We start from the raw sequence: 15488 nt of genomic DNA on the forward strand, positions 1-15488 counted from the left end.
CACACACAGTATACAAGGACTTTGGTAAAAATACCACATATAATGCGATTTATTTAAATCTCTGTCAAACCCGAATTGCACAACTTGTCACAAAAGCTCCTTTGTCTTTAGGTCATTATTTCCCTGTAAATATGGAGTGTCTGCCTCCGACTATAATTTCATTAATCCACGGGCCAAAGGAGTGGTCTCACGGTAAGAATTGCTGGCTGCTTTGTGTAGGTCTTATTGTTTGTAATTTTGCGTACAACGTATGTATATTTAGTGAGGAATTTTAATTGTAGTGTATGGTCTGGATATGTTTAGCAAAATAGTTTAATTACACGTACTTTTTTCAGACACAACTAGTTATTAAACACGATATTCATGTACAGTTGTTTTTCCACTTCTGTTTTTCTTTACAGTGGTCGGTGCTAGTAATTTTCCAGGGACCCTAAAGTTGAAGATATGGAGAGATTGGTTTTCTTGTTTTCACTGACTGCCCTTGCGGTCCTTCACTGCATGAACACGACTCCTGAGTTCCAAGAGTGAGTCAACAATTTAATATCTTATTGCCCGTTCATAGGCTTGGGAAATTTAAATATCATATTTTGTAAGGCGCGTTTTGGAACTGATGACAAAAAATATGTGTTATTACCTAAATTAATTTTCACAAGTTTTTGTGTAGGCTATGTGTAAATAAAATCATATTTGCCGACAATAGGCCTGTAACATAATTATTTAAATACAGTCTCCATACCCAACACTTCAAGACTTCGCTCAGTACTTTCTGCTACCGCTTGAGAGCACTAACAGCTCATGTGACTGATTTTGCAATCGTAAGGTTATGGGAGGTGTGAATTTATCAGTTGTGAACTCGGAGAAGGGACAGTCCGAGCTTTTGGCGGTTGTTTCTTTTATCTACTTTTCTGTAGTCATACGAACCTCTGGACTCCATGTGTCTGTGGCTATTTTGAGGAAAGTTAGACAGAATTCGGTACCCACTGCTAACTTTACATACACTGTATTGACGATAATGCTCTGTCTCTTGTGCCTTAGCGAAGTAACTGCTTTCAGTTATTGCACTACGGCTTGTTTTATTTGCGAAAACGTCAGATAGAAACTTTCTTTATAATTCCACGCAGACACATACAAATGGAATGACGTAGTGGGATTTGTCATTGGTCCCCAAAATGTTTTAAATTTTAGCCCCAGTCATACACAGCTGATTCGCCTTATCAAGTAATTATCAGGTCCTCATTGACTTGAATTGGGTATGCTTGTCCAGGGCAACAACATAAGCTAACTGTGTGCTGTTGGGGTACTCGAGGACCGGAGTGGGGAACCACTGGGCTGGACAGACTCGTTGCCAAAATCCTTTATGAGAAACACTGTTGGTACAGCGTCCATTAGTTAAAACAAATTAGACTGTTCTCGAAGCATATGATAGCTATTTTATAAATATGTGATAGCTAATTTATAAATATTTATATTTATATATTTTAACAATATTTTGTCTTTACAACTTTGAGTATATCCTCAGGAAATTACAACAGCGGTCAACTTGTGGGAAAAATGGGAGCTTAGGAAAATAGATTTCTCAATAATAGGTCCTCAATAATTGGCTCTCAGTTTGATGGCTGCTCTAGTGCATTTTTCCCATTCATAGTGGAATGTTGAATAAAATGGAAACAGTGCTGTACTGTTTAAATGGGTACGTTTTTGGGTTGCTCTGCTGCCCATCAGGTAGCCCAGTGTTTTCCTGCTCACACATTGCATGAATCAGTCAATGGTTGGATGGCACATTATTCTCTTTCATCAACTCTACGTAGGCCATTGTGCACAACATATATGAGCAGGGCTGGTTCTAGGCATGAGCGTCATCAGAATTCACTCGGACCTGCATATGAGTCTGGGTTACCGGGCTCCCATTTGAAGGACCCTATAATAAAGGGTTAAGTACTTATGTTTTTAATTTTGTGAATCAAAATACTGTGAGGTCTGGCATCATATGAAGCAACATTTCTGACATTTGATCATATAATATATATAAACACTTATGCCCTGTCTAGCCAGAGCCCGCCACTTCATACTACCAGCTAATAGCCTAAAAAATTCATTATAAGGTTTTAATGAAAACGAATCTGGTCAGCAGCTTCTCAGCAACTCATCAGCCAAGGAACACATTCCATGTCACTCACTGCTTGCCACACCCAACAAACTGAGCAAATGTACCTCATAGTATGTTATATAACGTACCCAAACGTTTTTAGGGAATTATTTCTCAGCACCAATGATTCTGCAACGTAACAAATGTTTAATCATACCAAATGTTGAACGGATTCCTGATCTAAATAAATCCTTGACAAATCTTTAATCATGTGGAAAGAAGTAATACCCTGGTCTGTGTGAATTCCAATTGCCTGAAGATTAGCCAATTCAGGCTTTCATCGTGTAAAACCCATGTGATGATGAAATTCAGATTATATGGTAATGGATAAAAAATAATTATTAAAAGGGAGGTCAAAAGAGGCTTGGGAAATCAGACAGACCATATAAGGACATGTCTTTGACAACAACAGCAATTGCCAGTTTCCTCGGGATTAATACCAAATTAAAATATTTATATTTCTATCCTTAGTCTATGTTTAGATAAGCAGTCTGCTATAGCAGACATAAGTACAGTGAAGTTACATAAGGATAATGTTCATCCTAGCCATTCTTTGATTCCTCAGTGGATATTTCTAATTTCAAGCTGACATTTCTGGAACTTATTGAGTGTGGACTCTGACAATCAATACAGGCTGTGTGAGGAGTTTGATAAATTGCTTCTGACATACAATACGCCTTCTGTTCTGTTGCTTTGCAAAAAAACAATATTGTGTGCATAAATCTTCCAACGCTGATGCATTGAGATGCAGCCAGCGAGCTTCCCTTTGGCCTTGCCGCATTTGTTTGTCTGCCATGACTACGTTATACATTTGGAAGGGAAATAATTTTGTCGACATGGAGATGTTTGCATGGAGACATCTATCTTTCCAAAACACAGCAACTGTTAACTCGCAGTGGCAGACTTGTTGGTGGGTTGTGACCTCCCATGCCCCAGCTGATTGCCACCTACACCTAAGACTAGGATTTATTGAGTCAATTTGATGATGATTGATTGAGTCAATTTGATTGACTCATTTGATGATGAGTCAATTTGCTGGGAAACCATAGGAGAACCACATGAAACAAACGTTAAATGTTCATATTTTGCTGATGTCATCCACTGTGTCCACATTATTTATTGCATACTTTTTGTAGTTATTGTACTGTAAACATTGTTACCTAGTATGAGATCTAGATTTTACATTTTACTCGGACGCAGAGGTTACCTCCCCATTCTTACAAGTGCCAAGGGAAATTTAATGACCACAAAAAGTCAGGACTTTCGCTGTATGTCCCACCCGATAGACTGCACCCTAAGCTGGCCAATGTCCCCTTTATTTGTGAATTGAGATTTGGTCTCTAGACCAGAAGTAGGATTGCCCAGTACTCGTCCCCTGTTACCATTTCCTGTAGCATATGAGTCTGCCATCCAGAGACTGATCCTGGGACTAACCTTCAGATTTAGATGCAAGCCAGCAGTGGGATGAATGGTGCTATGCTCCTGGGAACCACCACCCCAATGGCATTAGGGATCAACAAGTCAATGTTTTCTTTTAAGAGAACACCACAGGATAAAGCATCATAACAACATAACATATCATTTTGACTTCTAAACATCTGGAGATCAAACCAGCAAGTCAGCCTTTTATCTTCACTAATCAATCTAAGCTTTGGCACTATCGGTCCAGTTTGTCCCCATCTAGCGGTTGACATTAGCACATATCCTGTAATTCTCGTAGGAGAACACCAGAATGCTAGCTGCATATCTCCAAGGCTTTAGGGTCAGAAGAACCCTAATCGAGTGTGCAGCGACCTCCCCAGTCCGCAGGCTTTCGCCACAGTAGCAGCCATGTCTGAAAATAAAACAGAATGAAGCAGACCATCAAAGAGAGTTTGATCTTCAAAAGTACAGTTTACACTTCGCTCTATGCACTTTGAATAAAATCACACTTGTTGCCAAGTTAACTCTGTTTCCTTTTTCTTCTTCCTACTTGCAGACCTGTGGTGATACTACAGATTGGTATTGCAGTGTTGGTTGCTGTGTGGTTCTTTTACTTCATCATCACTAGACGTAACCCACCCAAAGACATCCTGTTTTATGGTATGGACCAATATTTTAACATGATGTTGATAATTGTTGTTGATGATGATAGTGTTTATACATGGAATATAGGTGTCTGTTAGTTTGACATGGTTCATTATTGGCTTAACAAAGCGCCAATACATTTAAACACAGATCCCTTCTGTGTAAAATAATTTTTATCAATGATATAGTCATGGCGTATGTAGTCACGTTCCAACCTCACTTAACAGATTTCTAGAACTTTCTTATCTTCCTGTGAGTCATGTGAATTGTTTTCATTGTTTCATTCTCTTATCCATAAAGCTGCTTATACGGATCAAGATCTGCTTATACGGAGCAAAGCTGAAACCTAGACTGGTATTTATGTGTCATGGGTGATGACACATGGCATGTTAGTCTCGTTCTTATGACACCACAGTTGTAGGAGAGCCGTAACCGGAAGCCAAGCGCACGTGGTCTCACTACATCCCAGTAAAGAACATGCCTCACGTACACTAATTAATTACTTATAATATCCAACATCATCAATGCATTATTAAAAAAACAACAACACAACGCGTGGACTGAGACATCGGCCTTAAAGCTGACATATCAAGGCGTGTCATGCCGGGCACCTTTAATCTGCTTCAGGTTCTTGCTTTAACGCCTGTATCTGCGAGGTGTCCTGTTGCTCTACCAGGGCATCCCTCTTCAGCAGGTGTTTCTGAGGGAGGGCGAATCAGTCCAAGGCTGGCTTCCTGCTGTGACAGAGAAGGATAATCCCTGCTATCTTACCTGTTAGACGACTTAGATAAACCAGACCCCCACAGAGGATTAAAAGGCCACGGGTATCTGGAGAGAGACAGAGAGAGCGTGTGTGTATCTGCTGGTTTATCAGGGGGACAGCAACAGCAAATCAGGGAGATAGGAAGGCAAGCAGGATGTCTGTCTGAGCCGTTACACACAGTTGACTTACAAGGGTGTTTGACGATACACGAGACAGACAATCCTCCTAACACAGCTAATACATCAGATGTGAACCCTATTCCTGGAAATGGAAGTCCATGGGACTTTCTGTATGCCTGTAAAGTCCATGGGACTCTCTGTATGCCTGTAAAGTCCATGGGACTCTCTGTATGCCTGTAAATGTGCATGGCCTAGCTGGAAGTGCCCGTATGTCCACAAGCCCAATGTTAAGTTGTGCTTATAAGTTTGAGTAACCTGGAAGAAATTGTGACATTTTGGCATTAATTTAGAAAATATGACTGATCATGCAAAAAAAAAGATTCCTTTTGTTTATGGATAGTGATCATATGAAGCCATTTATTATCACATAGTTGTTTGGCTCCTTTTTAAATCATAATGATAACATAAATCACCCAAATGGCCCTGATCAAAAGTTTACATACCCTTGAATGTTTGGCCTACCACCTTCAAGGAATTCGGGGCCTCATAGACAACAATTACAAAAGACTGCGCGCTGTCATTGATGCTAAAGGGTGCCATACACAGGTATTGATGGTTGGCGTCTGACCATCTCCTTTAGAGAGACTTTAGGAGGATCAAGCAAATAGAAACAATGTTGTCTGTTGGTAACATGTCACCAGCCACTTTGACCAAGCTTCTTCACCTCTGCTATCTCCTGTCCATTTTCTCCCCTGCCAGTCACCTGGGGTTCCAGGCTCCAACTCAGAGGGAGGACAGAAGTGCCCTCTAAATCCTGCTCTGCTCTTAACCTTGGGAAAACCCAACATGCCAATATACATTTTCCTTCATCTAGCCTCCAGCAGTCGGACATCATTACTTTCCCCCACAGCCAAGGAAATCAATAGCTGATTGGTCCGAGGGAAATAATTTAAACACAGCAAGAAAAAGAGGGCTTGAAACAAAATGAGTTGAGGTGGTTAGTAGGGTGACTGTTTTAGCTTTTCATAAATCCAGGGCTGTTTGAGATGTCTTTGGATGCGGTAATAGTGTTCATATAATTAATGATTTGAAGAGTTGGACAAAGCAGCTTGGGTAATAATTACTCATAGAAACAAGTGTTACCTTCGTCTTAAGTCATAATTAAAATGATAAGAATGAATATTTAGATACAGATTTAAAAATGTAGCTCAATATTGCATCTAATTGAACAATGGCCTAAAATATACTACTCCGCACAATGAAAACTCTTTTGTCTTTTGTCTTTTGTGTTACATCCCCATTGAATTTTTGTGTTGTCTTTACAGTGTTTGCTGAATTTTCCTTCACTTGTGTCATTGACCTTGTAAGTGCTTTAGAACATGATGGATTTCTTTCTGGGTTCATGGATTTCTACCAGAAAACGGTTAGTCTAAAAATTCTAAACATCTGATGACCTAACACTGTGCTTATACGAAAAGTTGTTCAGACTGTGCTGTGTAATTGCCTTCAGATTAATGCCGTACTTGTGTGTTACAGGGAGAGCCCTATCTAGGCACAGCCTACGGCATCATGATGTGCTACTGGGATGGAATAGTACACTTCATCATGTACCTCATGATGATACAATGTTTATGGAACAGGTGCGTGACGTTAACTGTGTCACCTTGGTCTTTCAATGGTAATCTGAAAACCACACACACTGTTACTAGAATTCTGATCAATTCCAACAACACCTGGTTGAATAAATGGAACAAGAAAGCAGTTATTGTGTTGAATGTTATGGTCTAATTCTTGATGATTTAAAAAGAAAAGAAATACGTACAAATAATGACATACAGTATATTGTACACACCAAATATGTTAAATGTAAAATATTTTATACTAATACATTTGCTCAGAGAATGCCCAGTGGTAAAAAAAAAATATGTTTGGACTGTAAAGTCAGATTAACACTCTGAAACAGTACTATTTTCTTGTATATGAGCTATTTAAAAGGCATTTTTTTTTATCTTGGAATATCTTAGGATGGTACTTTTGTACAGCATGATGTCATAGTATGATATGATTATAGACAGATGTCTGTTCATCTTGGGCTCTGGACCATACTATTGGCCAGTCAGTACTGTGTACTCAAACGTCTTCCATGTGTTCACACTGAGCATTGTAAGGAGGCAAAGGGAAATATAATTATACAATTATATTTTGGAGTTATATAAAAAACTGTGATTTAACAAAAGTATTATTTAAAATGCTATAGAATGACTGCATTTACACAGTATGTCATTTATCATTTCCCCAAAACATTTATGGGTGAAAATGATTGATTCAAGGCACTTGCTTTTTCTAAAATGTTTTATGAGACTGAAGAACACACTGAGATGGATCTTATGTCCTTTATCCATACAGATTTTTTAAACATACTTTATGTGCTTATCAAAACAAGATGTTTCAATAGATTCTAAGTCCGGAGACTTGATGGAAATACTGATTTTATGTTTAAATAACAATTTATTTGTGGTGTTTAATGTGTTTATGAAAAATTATTCGGGAAATATACTGTACCTTTTACATACTATAAAATATGCTGGTGGAGCTTTGATATCAGAGTTTTGCTTCCACTGGTCCTGTGGTCCTTATTCAGGTACATGGCATCATTAACTTTACTAAGCGAGTAGAAAATTGTTTAAAATTGCATGAAATTAAGGTTAACACTGCAAAGAAAATCCACTGTGAAGATATGGGCTACTAAAAGGTTTTGCAAACCAAATCTTTCCCACAATGTGCTAGACTTTTCTTGACTAGTCTACAGTGATGAAATCATTGGTAAAATAGTATTACTTCATAATTGTCACAGACCTGAATGGGTGCATAGACTTTACATTGTATGCTGAATTTTCCTTTGCTTGAGATGGATAGTGAAGTTTACTTGGATGCACAGTAACATCTCAATAACCATTTTATAGTAACATTACTTCCACCATTTTATAGTAACTTCATTGGATGACATTAAATTATAATGGTGTAGAAGAAAATAGACTACTTCAAAATGGAAATTGCCTTAATGGTGCATACATGTCCAATATCCAGTTGCTTTTTAATATCTATATGGGTGAAGTAGCATCATTTAACAATTTTCTTTATCCCTCGCAGCAAGTCTTACCGCACTCTTGGTCTCTTCTGGGCTGGATCCTTGTTTGCAAACATGAGTGTGTTTGTGACAGGAATTGTTGTAGGTGAGTGTCTCATTCCCCCTTCCCATATGCCCCAATACAGAATGAATCATTGGTACATCTGTACAGCCCTGTTGCATCAGTGTCATAGTGTAAGCTGCCAGAACAATACACCTGCCAAAACTAGGCTCAAAGCATCTGTTCTCTATGTTTCAAATCGCATAGGGAAGTGTCAGAGGATCAAACTAACCCAGAGTATGTGCTCACATCATTTTGTATTTTAGCTGTGTTCAATGATGCCCTATATTCAGGTTAATTACCAGGTGTTGATATTGAGAAAAGCTATCTATTTATCATGTAAAAATCCTGGAAATGGGTGTCTTTAAAATTGTGAGAATTAGTATGTGTCACGTTGAAGGATGACTCAGGCGCAGGATGACGCAGGCACAGGGAGAACGAAGGACATTTAATAAAAAAAAAAAAAACATGACAAAACCGAAACAAAAAGACAGAAACAAACAGAACCACGTAACGTCTGGGGTAACCAATACAAAGGCCGACAGGAAGCAGGAACTTAAATAGGGTGCGTGATGTGGGAAAGCAGGTGCGGGGGAATAACCAAAGAAAACAGGTGAGGGAGAGAGGGCGTTGGATTCACTGGCACGGCTGGCTGCCATGCCAGCAAGTGACAGTAGCTCAACTCTACTTCAGATTTACCCGGTTTGTCCTAATTGTTCTAGGGGATGAAATGCTATTTATGTTTCCCTACCTGGTAGGTAAATTTGGCTCAGATATCCGTCCAGCCTTCTGGCTCAACATGCCCTTCCTAATTCTTCCTATATGGGGAGCAATCAAGCTGTTCAACAAGCCCAAGAGTGGACCCACCCTCGGGGGATACAAGGTAAGACGGGTCTACCGGTTGACCTGAGGGAACGTGTGGGGCCTGGATTCTTTCCTGGCCTTATGATCAGACCAGGCCTTGTGGTTGTCTTGGTCGAGGAAAACCTGTGGCTCTTATAATCCTATATATTCTTCAAATATCTTGTCAGTATGGTGTATTTATTGCTGTTTGTCTAAAGAAGCTTGTTCTACCCACAGGCCCACTACGATCAGAGTTTTAGTCTCATCTGGAGACCTACAGACCTTCTCCTGGTGCTGCTGCTGCTGGGGGCCATGGCCTTCACACTGTTCAGAGGCTTGGTGAGACTGCAGGGCCTGAATACACATTAGATATATACGCTCAGAAAGGATTGGCCAAGTGCGTCAATTTTGTCATGTGGTCGGTGTCATGTGCTACTGTCTTGGCAAAATGTTTTGAATATTTGCACAAATACTTGGTCTTACATTCTTTTTAAATGTGATTTTATTCAGTATTCATACCTGTACTGTCATGTTCCCCTGTTACCAGACATGGTTTCGACTCTACATTACAACAACTGAACAAGTGTTTTTGCCTGGATGATCATTTTGTAACCTTCCTTATTTCTGTGTATTCAGGTAGCTCTTGACTCCCCTCTAGAGGCTTGTTCCACATACCTCCGCCAGTACGAACCCTATATTAAGGATCCAGTGGGCTACCCAAAGGTTATGGTGGGTACTTCAGCCACAGAGCCGGAGGCATTCCCTAACAGTCTATTTGTAGTAAACAACATAATACTAGCCACCTCTTAAATATGTCTGTTGGAGTTGCCTTGAGGCCCACCCTGTTGCTTGTCTCTCTGTCTGCCTTACAAAGGAGAGCCATTTTTCATCAATAAGCCACATTGAGTGGTTTTTTCTATGATTTGTCAGGCAAGAGACCGTGGTTGTGACTGGTCCAGTCTGAACACCAGAGGTTTCTCCATGTGTTGGGGGTTGTTGGTTTGGTTTGGCTAGGGTTCTTAGCCTAGTCAATAGGTTATCAAAAGACCTTGTTGTGGCTGAAGTCCAGGCACAGTGGAGAAGCATTGATCGGCCAGGGACCTCAATGCTGAAAATGTGATAAGGTAATCCTTCTTCCCCTGGGCCCCCTCATGACTGATCAGTGTTTTGTTTCTGCGGATATCCGCATGTACGTGTGTGTTCTAGCTAGCGCGCGTGCGTGTGTGTGTGTGAGTGGCGGGGGGGCCGTGGCGTTACTCTGTTCCTGCGGTGCCTGTCGACCTTTTCAGTCACTAATGCTGATAAACCGCAGCAGCCAGGTGACCTGGTGCAGCACACGATTACTCTCCTTCAAGGAATGAAGGACAACATGTGATTGGCTTTCAGCCTCTGGGCTCAGTTCATTAGGATTCATCAGCACCACAGCCCTAGGACAAAAGCCACTGTTCAAAGCTATAATTTGATGGCATTACTTAAGGATCTACCTGACTCTTATGCTTCAAATGAGTGCAAATGACAGTCAATGTAATGACCTCTGTATTTGTACGCTACAATCTCATCCCCAGTGGGTGTTGTGTGAGTGTGTGTGTGGGTCAGCATTGGTGTGTGATTGTGTGTGTGTGTGTGTGTTGCCTACCCAGGTAGCAGCAGGACAATCTGTATTCTGTGTGAGTGACTGGACTACATAAAGATTTACTATATTAACTGTCGATTGGAGTGTCAGGGCTGTGCCATGCGGCGAACCCGCAAGAGTCACACACAGTTCTCTGACACACTTGTACTGTTGCAATCCCTTTTTGTAGATGCTACACTTCATGTTCTACCTGCTGCCAATGCTGGGTGCCTTCGTCTATGGGCTCATAGTGCCTGGCTGCACGTGGATGCCTGACTGGACTGTGTTTGTTGCTGGAGGCGTTGCCCAGGTGAGATGGATGTGTGTTAATAATGTCAACTACAGTTCTCCCAATACAATGCACAACACACTATGAAACATGCTGTTACCAGACCCGCAGTCTTAGCTTACCGTTCCAGTCGGAGGGCCTGGTACTGGGCCCTTAGTGACTAGGCCCTGTACGCTCAATACATACAATTATCCCAGAACTCCTAAATCATCCCACTATTGCCGGTTCTCATTAAACAATTATCATATTCTTATATTAAACCTTAATAACTCTTCATAATAACATCCATCTACCAGGCCCGTCCTATGGATGCTTGTTTCCTGTAATCAGAAGGCTGGAGTTTGGTCTTTATGTGGGACTAATGGAGGATGCCATCAAACAAGACTTTGATCAAAGGCCACCCGTGTATAGCCCTTACTATCCTCCCCAACATGGGGAAAGGCTTGCCTCTGGGCTCCAGCATTTCTAATCAAAAGACCGGGATAGCTGCATCTCTTGTCCAGAGCAGTGCAGCATGTTTTCTTTCTGTGGCCTAGTTGTGGGGTGTCTACCGTACATTGTTGGCTGCAGATACTAATGACTGTTTCAGAGGCTCAAAGGAGAGCAACACATTCAGTTCAAATCTGTATGAACAAGGCTGTTGTTAACGAAAACCAATGAAAAATCAAATGAGAGGTCCTCTGTGAATAAATATATTGGCAAGCAATGAGAAGACACAAGAATGTTGTTACTTACAGACAGGGATTCAACATAAATATTTGTTTAACTGGGAGGTGAGTATATTAGTAGTATTTGCCTCACAGTGAACTATCTTCCTATAAAGATTTGTTGAGGGGCGCGACTAAATAGTCAACACATTTGGCCTCCTGTTTAGCATAACAAACGTCCATGTCTGGTCCTCTGTTTCCCCGTATAGTGCCAGTGGGCCCACACTGGGGCTTCCATCCACCCACGCACAGTGACCCCGTTCCGGATCCCAGATGAGGCCTTCTTGGCTGTACTGACAGCCAACCTCCTGTATGCAGTGATACCTTTGCTCATTGCCTGGCGGTGCACCAGCAGCATCAACTTCTTCCTGACCGTCAGTAAGCTGCCTGGCATGGAGGGCATGCCCTGGGTTCCTGATGCCGACACCCTGGTCGAGAAAAAGCGCAACTGAAGTTTACACACCAATCAAGTGACGAATAAAGATATGCCAATAACTTTACAGAATTCTGCAACATATGTAACACATACAATGGGGGATGAAGGGGTATGTAATCAAGTAAAAGTGTATCATACAAAACATCTAGTCAACTTAGATCGGGCCCCTGTTATTAAATGACCCAGCTGAATGAGAACTTCCCCGTCACCTTTAATTTATACAAACAGGTGTGTTGGCTACCAAACCAGTTTCTCCGCTTTCAACAGAAACTAATGTGGCAGCCAGGTAATGGTCCCTCCAGTGAAGCCGTGCTTAGATGCATTCCATTGCGATGAGAACAAATTCAAGCAGGGAGAGAGAAGAAAGGGAAGGGCTTTCGTTTTCCATAAGAGTGAGAGCATGCATCTGAGTGGTGTTCATTTATCAGCTGCCACTTACCATCAGCGGAGGCTGATTGGCACGCCCGTCAGGGGTCTTGTTGTGGATGTACATTTCATTCAACATGAGTCGTCATCACTCAGCCCTGGTGGAACACAGATCATTACAGGGCTGTCTTTCTCCCTGCCTGCCTGCCCTTTGGAAGTAGTGCTGGCTCCACTTGTTCAGCCTAATAGGTACACCCGGGGAAACCAGGCAGCTGTTTGCTAGCCCGAGCCCGGATCTGCATGTGTGGTGCATTACGCGCTGCTCTATCACGCTGGTCTGTCGCAGTGAAAGCAGACCAGGTCCTGGGAAACCTTCTTTGCACGTTCACATGTAATCTATCAGACAGATATAGTTTTGAGCACATTTGGATCAATGTTGTGTCTTGCCATAAAGGTCTGTGATTTACAAAATGCAACTGGTTTCTGCGGGGACAAGTGAATGTGCAATGAGACACTGGTATTTTACTGTTTAACCTCAGCTCTTAAAGCCGCTATACTAAATAAGCAGTTTCTGATTTGGCACAAGGGGATCAATGTATCATTTGTGCGGGTTGACATGTTTACTGTTTTTTGTTATAACCATGACAATATTTTTTACTTGTCATGACTGAGGCAATATACCTCTGTGACATGGTTAGCCCTTACCTCTCTTCTCTTCCTAAGTAATGTCATCATTTTCTGTCTTTGTGCAGGTGGCCCAGTACATGTTGTCCCTCCCACTGTTCAGCTGATATTCAATTTCTTTAATAAAGCCCGCACTGTTGTATTTTGACACACAAGAGAAAAAGACTGGACTTTTAATATCACAGTAAACTTAGTATACTACTATTCTTCCCATTGTATATTTGGCTTTTGTTTCAAAGGACATTTATCACTGCCAACATATCCAAAAATGTATGTAATCATATTTAAATCAGCTTACTTTATTGATTGTAATACACCAGTGAACAATAGAAAAAGCTGTCCATTCTTCCAAGAAAGTAAATACTCCCTATTTGGAAGCCTAAGAAATCATAGTAGATATCTTTGGTTTTACATTAGATGTTTAACAATTTAGAATAAATGTCCTTTCCAAAGAAAGGCAGTGCATCATTATTATTCAACACAGTTATAATGTGTTATTTAACAAGCCTAAAAACAAACTCTTCACCTCTGTCTCTTGGCCTCTCATTCACAATTACCCTGTGTGCAGGACAAACTGACTTGCACACACACACACACATACACACACACACATGCTAATCCAATTAATTATCCCTCAGCAGCTTTTACGTGCTGATGTGAGGCAATGAAGGACTGCTTGCACTTGCACTCCGTGTGACAGACCTAAATCAAAACCAGTGCTTTCACTACAGCTACATCCTTATGGGAGTGAAGGAGCCACTGGGAATATGTGCAGATGTCTGCTCAGCTGTGTGGCCCCAGGAGAGTTGTGGTTTATATATTAACTCCATAGTAGAAAGAGCAGTACCCTGCAGGTACATAACAACTCACCACTGACAGACATGAGGCTATATCAGGGCCAGTGTCACGAGGGGGGGCATTTTCTGACTCCCCAGTTCATGTTTTTAATTCTCTATAGAAAAATGGCCAAAAACAGATTAGCCCCCATCGCCATTATTTTCTGCCCCCTCGGTCACTTCATCGTGACGCTGGGCCTGGGCTGTATCAAATAGATGTGAGGATGAAATTATAAATGATGCAGACTGTGCTATGCTCTCAACTGAGACCTGTCAGCAATTACATTTTACATGTGCATTGAGTTAACTTAAACAGGCAATCTAAAAAGCAATCCCAAGTCAACATTTGGCATGATTCTGATCTCAGGAATGTGGTGCGCTGCGCACTTATCAATGCTTGTTTCTAGTACAAAATGGCACTATTTAAATAGCGTCATTATTATGCTGCTAAGAAATCTTCTATTGAAACACGATCAAATAGGTCCTACTACAACACTTGGAGAACGTGGATAACAATCCGCTACTTCTCGCGTGTTATGTGAGCGCTCTACCAGTGGAGCTAATTCCTCGATGCAGATTCCATGGAGGTTCAGGCCGTCCTATAATGTGTACGTAGTTAGCAGTGACTTCCAACTAGCGCATTTGTCAGTGGCTGGTTGCTTTAGCTCTAAATTACAGTGGTGCTCATACATTTGCATACCATGGCAGAAATTGTGAAACTGTGAAATTTTGGCATTGATTTTGAAAAAGTATTTTATTTAAGGATAGTGATCATATGAAGCCATTCATTATCACATAGTTGTTTGGCTCCTTTTTAAATTATAATGATAACAGAAATCACCAGAATGGCCATGATCAGAAGTATACATACCCTGGAATGTTTGGCCTTGTTACAGACACACAAGGTGACACACACAGGTGAAAATGGCCTTTAAACGCAAATTACACCCACCTGTGGCTTTTTAAATTGCAATTAGTGTCTGTGTATAAATAGTCAATGAGTTTGTTAGCTCTCACGTGGATGCACTGAGCAGGCTAGATACGGAGCCATGGGGTGCAGAAAAGAACTGTCAAAAGTCCTGCGTAACAAGGTATTGGAACTTTATAAAGATGGAAAAGGATATAATAAAAAGATATCCAAAGCCTTGCAAACGCTAGTCAGTACTGTTCAATCATTTATTAAGAAGTGGAAAATTCAGGGATCTCTTGATACCAAGCCAAGGTCAGGTAGACCAAGTAAGATTTCAGCCAAAACTGCCAGAAGAATTGTTCAGGATACAAAGAAAAACCCACAGGTAACCTCAGGAGGAATACAGGCTGCTCTGGAAAAAGACGGTGTGGTTGTTTCAAGGAGCACAATATGATGATATTTGAACAAAAATGAGCTGCATGGTCAAGTTGCCAGAAAGAAACATTTACTCCGCCAATGCCA

At 41.0% G+C, this 15488-nt stretch overlaps 1 protein-coding gene across 1 annotated transcript; it reads left to right on the forward strand.

Moving 5' to 3' along the window:
* Window positions 1–96: 96 nt before the first annotated feature.
* tm6sf2 (transmembrane 6 superfamily member 2) lies at window positions 97–13372 on the forward strand. The gene is made up of 11 exons (XM_010871571.3): window positions 97–192; window positions 402–524; window positions 4125–4228; window positions 6421–6518; window positions 6632–6735; window positions 8246–8328; window positions 9042–9166; window positions 9364–9465; window positions 9763–9855; window positions 10929–11048; window positions 11944–13372. The coding sequence occupies exons 2-11, from the start codon at window positions 445–447 to the stop codon at window positions 12184–12186; spliced, it is 1152 nt and encodes a 383-aa protein (XP_010869873.1). The 5' UTR covers window positions 97–192; window positions 402–444; the 3' UTR covers window positions 12187–13372.
* Window positions 13373–15488: the final 2116 nt, after the last annotated feature.

Source organism: Esox lucius, chromosome 8 (assembly GCF_011004845.1).
Source record: "Esox lucius isolate fEsoLuc1 chromosome 8, fEsoLuc1.pri, whole genome shotgun sequence".
Taxonomy (NCBI): domain Eukaryota; kingdom Metazoa; phylum Chordata; class Actinopteri; order Esociformes; family Esocidae; genus Esox; species Esox lucius.

Excerpts from the sequence above, each read along its gene's own strand:
- tm6sf2 (XM_010871571.3), top strand. The coding sequence starts at position 445 with ATGGAGAGATTGGTTTTCTTGTTTTCACTGACTGCCCTTGCGGTCCTT. Across the intron at positions 6,519-6,631 it reads TGGATTTCTACCAGAAAACG|GGAGAGCCCTATCTAGGCAC; the intron begins GTTAGTCTAAAA and ends TGTGTGTTACAG. Across the intron at positions 6,736-8,245 it reads ATACAATGTTTATGGAACAG|CAAGTCTTACCGCACTCTTG; the intron begins GTGCGTGACGTT and ends TATCCCTCGCAG.